General features: G+C 46.6%; 3 protein-coding genes across 3 annotated transcripts in view; 2 read left to right on the forward strand and 1 right to left on the reverse strand.

The window, feature by feature from the left end:
• Positions 1 to 881: 881 nt before the first annotated feature.
• On the forward strand, positions 882 to 2,414 carry BDV27DRAFT_41676 (uncharacterized protein). The gene is made up of 3 exons (XM_032076582.1): positions 882 to 1,234; positions 1,366 to 1,425; positions 1,574 to 2,414. Exons 1-3 carry the CDS (start codon positions 1,026 to 1,028, stop codon positions 2,283 to 2,285), a joined length of 981 nt encoding a protein of 326 aa, XP_031923440.1. The 5' UTR covers positions 882 to 1,025; the 3' UTR covers positions 2,286 to 2,414.
• Positions 2,415 to 3,530: 1,116 nt separating this feature from the next.
• Positions 3,531 to 3,963, reverse strand: BDV27DRAFT_148782 (uncharacterized protein; the record flags this gene model as incomplete). The annotated part of the gene is made up of 2 exons (XM_032070962.1): positions 3,531 to 3,656; positions 3,784 to 3,963. 2 exons carry the CDS (start codon positions 3,961 to 3,963, stop codon positions 3,531 to 3,533), a joined length of 306 nt encoding a protein of 101 aa, XP_031923441.1.
• A 5,084-nt stretch (positions 3,964 to 9,047) lies between these two features.
• The window catches only part of BDV27DRAFT_148783 (uncharacterized protein), a gene marked incomplete at both ends in the record, with an annotated part of 549 nt that continues 357 nt past the window's right edge, over positions 9,048 to 9,239 (forward strand). The window contains one exon of the mRNA XM_032070963.1: positions 9,048 to 9,082. Coding sequence (XP_031923442.1) covers positions 9,048 to 9,082 — 35 coding nt within the window. The remainder of the gene's footprint in view (positions 9,083 to 9,239) is intronic.

The following is a 9,239-nucleotide window of genomic DNA, read 5'->3' on the forward strand; positions in this document are numbered from 1 at the left end:
GTCTCTCTTTTTCTGTTCTCTTCTCGTGCTCCGGCTATTTGAACGGAGTACATAACCGCCATCGCCGGATATTTGGGTTTATTTTTATCTCTGATCCATATATACGCATCCGCATCACTCTTTACTTATACCCGTGGGTCGACGAGTTCTTCCTTCGGCATCCCTTTCTCATACCAGCCCTGTTGGTGCTTATCCCCCGAGTGATTTTCCTCGGCTGCAGCTTGACATATATCATTTTAATGCCGCATCGTCGTACTACGGATCATTAGTACTCCCAAAATTATTTCATTTGCACGTGCCTTTCGACAAAACATTCGATCAAAAGAAAGAATCAAGACATTTCAAAGATACTAGAAACAAAACGAACAGAAACCAGGGGGAAAAATAACAAAGGAAACATCAAATTCCCAAGAAAAGAGATTCCGAGGTATGTTACCTATCGCTGTTAGATACTTATCTATCTATTCGCTTTCATTCTTTTTTCTTATCTCTCCCCACTCAGAGACTCATGATAACAACCATCAACCCCCGTGTATTACCGTTTCATTCGGGTTATGACCTATCTGACTATTTAATGCGCCACCGCAGATAAAAGTCCCAGGAAAGCTTATCGCTGATTATACGGACCGAAGAATTTGGGTGAATATTTGCCTCATTGCTAACTGGGCTGGTCACAATATTAATCGCTCAGATCTTGTACTCCCTCAGCATTCCTCCTGTCTGATTGACTCGCCATCGCACATCATCTTCCAGAAGAGAGAATTAAAAAAAAAAAAAAAATAACGAGATCAACTGGGAAAATATTACTTTGGCAATACAACGGCGGTCTGAGACAGTTGTTCCAACGAGTTACTCAATCGCCCCCCTGCTAGCCGCAAATCCCTCATACTTTGTTGCCCTCAGGGGAGACTTAGTGCTCCACCGCTGGACCCGGCGTCCTTTGGCGCAAGGTACCCATTGTCGAACTATTCCAGATATATCTGTGGTCCATAATATATTTATACGTAAATTTCTCACCGCCATCCATGACTCAAGGCAACTTTTCTTTTCACCATCGACGTTCTCCTTCCGGTTCGTGTGCCTCGAAGCTGAGAACAGTCCGGCCGGCACTACATCGGAAAGGCACATCCTTTGTGAATCACTCCATCTCGAAGCTGGGTGCAGGACACACCAGGCATAGTGAATCAGATAACGATTGTCAATCCGAGATGGCGGCCAGTTTTCTCAATTTTTGGTATGTCTAGTTGATCTCTAATCCGTCGATGAGCTCATGATTCCTTTTTCCTTGGCTTTTACCACCCAGCTCTCCCCTTGCATTCTGGAAGCTTTGGCTTATCTGGAATCGAAGCTAACCCATTTCTGCAGTGCCATGTGCGAGAGACAGATTACTGTACCGGACAATTCTCGCCTTTATTGCAGTGAAAGGTATGTTTCTCACCTTATCATGATATTATCTTCTTCTACCCTGGCACAGCCCCCTTGTCTTCTGTTTATATCCCGAAGGACTCCCCCCCTAATCTATCCCCTGCTCCGATTTACTTAAACAAGCTCTCTGCTCACACTTCCTCTTTAGTTGCCGTCGCAAGGACTCCCATAAACCACTCTCAGCTTCCTTCACATCGAATCACACCATGCCATCTTCCACCACTCCCCCATCTTCTCCTCCTATGTCTCCCCGAACCATTGTACCACCTATGACTCCCACCAAAGCTCCTATCACATCGACTCAGGTCACCCGGATACTGGGTGAGTTCCACGACTCCAAGACGGATCAGGATCCGTCCGAATGGAAGCCGGTAATACCCATGGGTACCAATGGTTCGGCCTCGCCGGCTTCATCGGAAGCCTGGCAGTATCTGTCCCAATTCCATAGCGGTTCTGCCCCCGTCCCGATGCGCCGTCCCAGGGTGGAACACCGCAGCTCAGCCAGTTTGTTCACGCTGTTGGGTAGTACAGGTGCTCCTCCATCGCTGACACATACCCCATCTACTGCGGCGTCTTCTTTCAGCAGCAATGCTTCTGACAGCTACCTGAACGAGCTGGCCCATCGTCCATTGCCTCCGCGCCGCAAATCCTACTTCTCGGGCAGTGCTAATGGCGCGAAGGGCGTTGAGTTAGTTGTCCCTCACATGGGGGTTCGTGTTGGGGACTCTACTGTCGACATGAATAGGGGATCCATTTTCCCAGCAAGCAGCGGGCTTTGGGGGGACCACAATGACAAGTGCCCCGCAACCGTCAGGATCTCAGGTAGCGTGCCCCTCCACACGCCTGTACGCCCGCAATAAGAATCCCTGTGGGCTGCTGGATTGCTGCTGTCTTCAATGGGGCTTAAGTGACGTTATTGTCATTGTAAGGCGCGTGAATCTAGGTGTTATGGGAATAGTTGGATTATAGTTATCTTTCTTTTGGGTTAAGACTTGCGTATGCTTTTCAAGGAGTCAACGGGATCTCCAACCAAGCGAGGAATATGACGTTACGGACGATGATGGACATGGTAGTTTTATCTTTGCATTCAGGATTCAGCGAATCACACGGAATAGATGTTAATAGCGCAGGCTAAGACAAGCATTGGGCGAATAGGCTACATAGATAGAGTATAGCAAAAATAAATTTTCATGCAGTGTGGCTGATAAGCATGTACTAAAATTTCCGCTTGCTTTTGACATGATTGCATACGCCTTCAAGCGCAAAAGAGAAAAGCGGGAAAAGAAAAAAAAAAGAGAGAGAGAGGAGAGAGAGAGGAGAGGCAAATAGACTATAATTAGACCCACTCGGGTGATGCTTTGCAAATCATGCGCTTAATCTTGGGTGCTAAAAATTAAGGCCAAGCCTCGTTCCATTCAAGATCCATATGGCTACTATACCGTGGGCCCTATCAATACCTCTTGATGTCGGCTGCAGAACCAAACAAGGAGTGGCTTGATAAAGGTTGGACTGGGACCAATAAAGAGAGCCTTTTATATGTATTGTTAGCCGCAGATGATCTAGTACCAATTTTTGTATCCATGAACTCATTGTACTGTCCTTGTTCTACAGAGTATACATGTAGATAGGGTTATGTTAGGGTTACCACGTCCTGATAAGCCGTGCATACAATGCAGTATATGTGATGTACTACGTACCACACCAATTGAAATGATTTTACTTTCAAATCAACATACCTCCTCTCTATTCAGATGTCCAGAAGGAGGTTATGTCGTATAGGATTCACATATAAGATACCTCTTATGACGATGGTTAGTGTTAGTAAACACCAAGAACATCAAATATATATTCTCAACAAGGAAAAGGAAAATTAAATATCATCTATTAATCCCTTAATATTCCTCAATATGCAAAGTCTTAACATGCAACTGTATTCATCACAATCATTCCCTGAATGACAATTCCTCGAACCCCCGAACTTGATATCAGCAATGTTCCTATAACCAAAAGAACGGAAAAAAAAAAAAAAAGGGTAACAATTTTGAAGCCCAATCCATCACACACAAACACCCATGTAGTCTCCCCCCAAAACCAACCGAGTCAAATCAGTGACCCGATCTCGACTTCTCCTCTGGATGTTCCTCCTCATCTCCCCACTTGATGTGATCCGCCCAATCATCCGCATGGTCATCCGAAATACAGCAAGCGAAGCACTCTTTCCCTGGTCGGTACTATATACAACCAAACCAATTAGCGTCCATGCTCTCTATCTGCCACCTTAAACAGGAGAAACATCATATAGAAAAAAAAAAAAAAAAAAAGATAAATAAAATAAAAATAAAAGGGGTGTTCACATACCAAGGGCACGGAAGGAGTCTCGCATCTCAATTCATGTAAGCTCGTCACGCAAGCTCCTATACAAACAGTATTCCCCGTATCGATTGCATTGGGTCTTTCGGCGAATTGGCCGTAAATGCCTGTGACAAAAAGGCAGAGTGTAGAGATGTAGCGCGCAGAGAGACGGCTGCTGAACTTCATATTGGGATTAATGTTGATTGATCTGGGTAGGTATTTTCTCTTTTGTTCTTTGGTTGCTTTCTTAGGCATTTACGCCCTCTTTTTTTCTTCTGTAGAGGTGGTGTGGATAAGGTTGCGTGTATGTTCAATTAGGCTCTTAAGAAGGTAGTTATAGATATAAGGAGGAGATATTTTATATGCGTGAGGATGTGTAGGATACTTTAACTACTGGCAGGTAAGTGCGATGCATGCTTTGGAAGAAGCACGCATATCTCTTTTGTGGTGATATGCAAGGGGGGAGGGGAGGGAACCTTGCTAGGTCGGCCTTGGATGGGGAGGGAATGGGGAGGTTTATGGGGTTGATGGAGGTTTCATTCGTGTATCAACAGGGTTGGCGTGAGGAATGTTTGAGACTGCGCGTGAACGGGATGTTGTGTCTGGCATTTGAGCGTGTTCGAGGTATGTGGATAATAAACAAACATGCTCCCTTTTCTTTTCTTTTTCTTTTTTTTTTTTTTTCTGGTTTACTGTTTTTCTTTCACTCTTCGGAGTCTTGGGATAAAAGTACTATGATTTCGAACTGCCCACTCTCTGTACTCTTTGAAGTAACATACAGTTGATGTATGTAGGGACGATCAGGTCGAGGTTATGAATTATGAATGAATGGTATTGTAATGCTGTAACCAGTGTCTACTGAGGGATTCTAAGTAGGGATTGACAGGGATAAGGGAAACGATTGTTGTTTATATGAAACTGGGCGCAGTCCATTGGTTTAGGTGGACGAGACATGAGCATAAGGGAGACCCTGTCAAGGGCGTGTCAGACGGGACGTTTATGTGTAAGCAAAGCCCACGCCTTGAGAGACTGACACAGGAGATATTGGGTGGGAAATAATATTGATGGTCGGTTTAGCTCTGCCCTGTTGTCGCTCCTTGCTTGCTAACCCCAGTGTTTGATGTAGGGTTTTCAATGTGTATCTCTATCTATACCGAACAATTTACAGTTTAACAGGACGGGGTATTAATACTTGTTCATAGTCTAACTAACTTCTAGTTTGAGAAAAAAAACGCGGCTAATGAGTCGCTTTGAAGCTGGTCCCCTTTGGGTTTTCTTTCCCTGGCAGATTCATACACCCTCAGTTAACTTCGCGGTCATAATGCCAGGTCGTAAATCCTGTCGAGATATTGTTAACCGCCTTGAGAATAATGGTTTCCATGGTAGAACCTCGTGTTGGGATTGACATATTCACTAGGTTACTTTTGGTGATTGAATTCTTCCCCGGCTTTACTCTGTACACCACAAGGAGTGCGGTGAATCAATGATTTAAGCCATGCAGGAAGGCCTTGGCGTAAGGTTGCAAACGCTATGCTCAATAGGTGTTAAATCTGACCGTAGCGCGCCCACGTTATGAGTGCCGAGGGAGTCGGGTAGGCAGTTGCAATTAGTAAACATCACACTCACTGACAGTACGCTGGATGCTTCCGAAGAGCCGTCTATTAATGGCAGACGAAGGCGAGAGAGAAATACATTTTTGTCATACTTGAAAAGTGAAGTGATATTCATCGCAGCCAAAACAAAGCCGAGTGGCAGATGCCGGCCGAATGCCACTCAAAAACGCCACTGCGGCCGGATATAATTTCCAAGCGAGCGGATGGCTGACACCTTTCAGAATTGCTTGGAAGGACATGCTCCCGAACGAGCTTTGGCATATAGCTATGCTGCCGCCATAACGTCGCTGAACATAAACATGGCAAATCAGTAGATGTAGGCAGGTATAACATATATTACTTTGGCTCTTCCTCGTCACAGGACGATACACAAATTCCCCGTCCAACTCGATGCTTAAACCAGATGTAAGAGCAGTGTTGCACTACAACCCCATCATAGTACGTCTCTTGGTCGACTATGATGAGCGTTGCGTGCATTGTCCCATGATGTTAGATCCGCTGACTGCGGCGAACCAAGGCGTTCCTTGAACGAAATTGCAAAATCCTCCGAACGATGGATATCTAACACTCCGTCTCGCCATTGACGCTGAAACTCCGTCACATTTTCTAAGTTCAGGGGTAGCGTTTCCTCCAGCAATGTTGGCTTTGATGCAGACATTCTGATGGTCCCTTTCCCCTGAACCACCAGCCAGCTAAATTGAATGTGGCCTTTAATAGGTAACCACCGCCATGAGATGGCCCAGTTGTTTCTGTACTGCCGGGCCACTGACTTCATGCTGCAGCCCTGCGGGCGCCAGCCACAGGCCTGATAGTTACCAAATCACCTGATCAGGTTGCCCAGAATCTTGACCTGCGATCAAGTTCTCAAGTAGTTAGGTGACTTAGAGTTACATAATCCAAGGTTCCCCTGAGTGAGCACATGGGAGAGCGTCAAGTGGAGTTCCAATGAAATCACCGGGATAATATTTCCTTGCTAAGGAAGACTCCGATTGGTGCCACTCAGCACCGAGTTGCTAGATGCTTCTGTCCTGGTTTTCTCCATGCATACTTCCCTTTCCCTCCAAGTGGTGAGGGGGGGGAAATATACCCATGTTTAGTTATTCAAACCTCGCCGACTGCTTATTGTCCATATACCGGTGAGTCAAAACCAACTTCGGGACGCGAGTATATGGCATAAGTCCATGGGGAACCAAGAAACGTGCTTTGGAGGGGGGGTTGAAGGGCGCTATATTTATGCCTTGACTGCCACCATGATTATGACTGCCCCTAGACCGTTGGATAATGACGTGGTCGAAATCCTCGGTTCCTTGTTGCAATAAACACCTTGGTCACAGACGGGAAGCGACGGCATCAACTTGCAATACTCCAACGTATCCCAAGCCACCAATGCAACCAGAAAACTGCGATGGTGATGAATCACGTGGAAAGCCGCAGACAATACCTCTTGAGCACTTTGCAGATAGCTTGCGAAGGTCAGGCTCCCAGCCAGGTGCATTTCCAAATTATTCTATTCTGCAACAGAACACTGGTATCTTATATGCTCGAGGCAATTATTCTGATAGTTTTCGAGGTCGATAGACTCTAGACGGATAAAGCCTATCTATCTATTTAGAGGGGTCTAACAACTGCCACGAATTCTGCAAATTCGCTTGATACTCAGATTATTGAGCGTATGCCGAGCAGATCACAGCTAGTCGTTTAGGACCTCCCTTGGAGGCGAGGATAGTCCAACCTAGGCCGCCGTTATCTAATCACGAACACAGCAAAATACTGGAGGCAACGGACACAGTAACGGAGGCTTTGAACGACAACATCAGTATGTATGCTTGACCACTGCAAGTTTCGCCTTTAATGAACGAAAGCGATCGGACAAATACTAACCACACATCAGACCAAAACATGCGACTCGGTCACTGAATGAGAAGTGGCGAAAATCGGACGGAATAAAAACGAGATGTATCTTGGAGGCCGGTGCGATTTGAGTCAGCAAGAACACGACTTTTTACATGGCTATGGTGACACAGGGGAACTCCAAACCGGCATACAAGTATCAGATGGCATATCCCGTCTCTTTTCACACCCCAAGCCCAGCGTTATACGGGTGGTATCGTCACTATGATGACTAGCTTTAAAGTGGTTGAGATAGGCTTGTGTCATTCGAGACCGTCACGCGCTCTGGATGGGAAGCGTGGCGGTTGCCGAATTTATGCAGTCGTAGTCTCCGCAATCTGAAGTTTGCACTTTTTTCGAAACAGAATCGCGGCATCAAGTCGGACAAGATTCGAGGTGGCACTTATTTTCAACCAGGCTGCGTAGGGTTCGGACGCGGCTTTGCCTTTGGCTTCTCTGACGAGCAGGCTATATGGGACCCTTCGAGCGGAGTGATGGTGATCAGTATGGCACGAACTCGATGGGACTGGTTTGTTTCCATGGGACACGCGGCCTGTTCGTTCATCGAGCAGGCAAAAAGGAGTGCTTGCAAATTCGCGCCAAGGCCTCACTGAGGAAGAGAATGAAGAAAAAAGCAACCATCTTCATGTAGAAACGTCTATCCTGTAGACGCTCGAGGCATTTGATTAGCTTGGACCATGTCTGATCATTGCCTACCCATGGTTAGGACAAGTGGGTGACGGGAGGTCATGCGCGAGTCGCTGATCCCGTAAGTCTTTTCCTAACTGTGCAACTCGATCATGGTTCGGTGAATCAGAAGGAAAATACACGCTCAGCGATACTGACCAAAAGGCAAAAAGGGTGGGTTCCAGCTTTTAAGCCATAGATCCGTTATGATGCGCCGGGTGAGCGAGGGTGCTTCCCGAGAATCGGTGGCGGAGACGAAAAACAAGTCATGAGATTGGCTGGCAGTTTTCTCCGAGGCCCCTATAGTCCCAACTAATCATAGGTTTAAATCATCGCTCTTTTCTCATTGTCTCCCCCAGTGCTGCCGAGGGCATCCCAGACTACTGGCTGGCTCTTTTCTAGCCCTTTGCCCCGTCCTTCCTAGTAGGGTACTGCCGAAACTTGGAGTGGCATGCAGGGTGGTTTGGGCCGTCAAATCGAAACAAATCGTTGAGCACCCGCATTTGGTCAGCTGGATGGACCACTGGCGATGGGCGTATTTTTAGCCACCTAGACAGAGAGGAGACACAACTGGCTCTTATCGCCGTGCTGAGTTCTTGGAGGCTTATGGCACCTCAAGACGGTGTCGAGCAAATCACTTAGATGATGCTGTGGCGTGATTCAATCTGAAAAGAATTCTTTTTCTCCTTTCACATTTTGGTTGCTTTTCCTTTTGAGTTACCATTTCCTACCTTCATACCCATAGAACCTTAAGAGTGGGGAACGATCTTTTCCTCGTTAACCACCTTGTGATACCCCTAGGACGTATAAGATTCGCTTGTGTCCACCAGCGACGTCTGCACGCCAGATGTACTGACATAACTGCAGCAACGATTCTCGCTTAGACACGTCCGCCGACCAACCCTGACTCCGTGCACCACTGTCTCGCATCAAAATAGAGGCCAGATTTTATCGCCTTCCCTTTGAGTCTGATTCTGTATTCGAGTCTGCCACGCCTTCGTATGAGCCGCGTGTTTGCCGAGCGAGCATTTAGTGACCCCCAATTAAACAAGCAATCACAACTGCGAACCACACGGCATAATGAACCGTCAGAACATTCACAACTCGGAGCAGAGGTAATCGGCTTGCAGTATAGAAACTGTGATCGCACATATGTGTTAACCTCACATCGCAGTTCCAATAACGAAAGCTCGAACCACTCAAGCTCGAATAATCAAAGCTCGAACAACCACAGCTCGAACAACCACAGCTCGAACAACCACAGCTCGAACA

This window comes from Aspergillus caelatus (genome assembly GCF_009193585.1).
Source record: "Aspergillus caelatus strain CBS 763.97 unplaced genomic scaffold BDV27scaffold_216, whole genome shotgun sequence".
NCBI classification, from domain to species: domain Eukaryota; kingdom Fungi; phylum Ascomycota; class Eurotiomycetes; order Eurotiales; family Aspergillaceae; genus Aspergillus; species Aspergillus caelatus.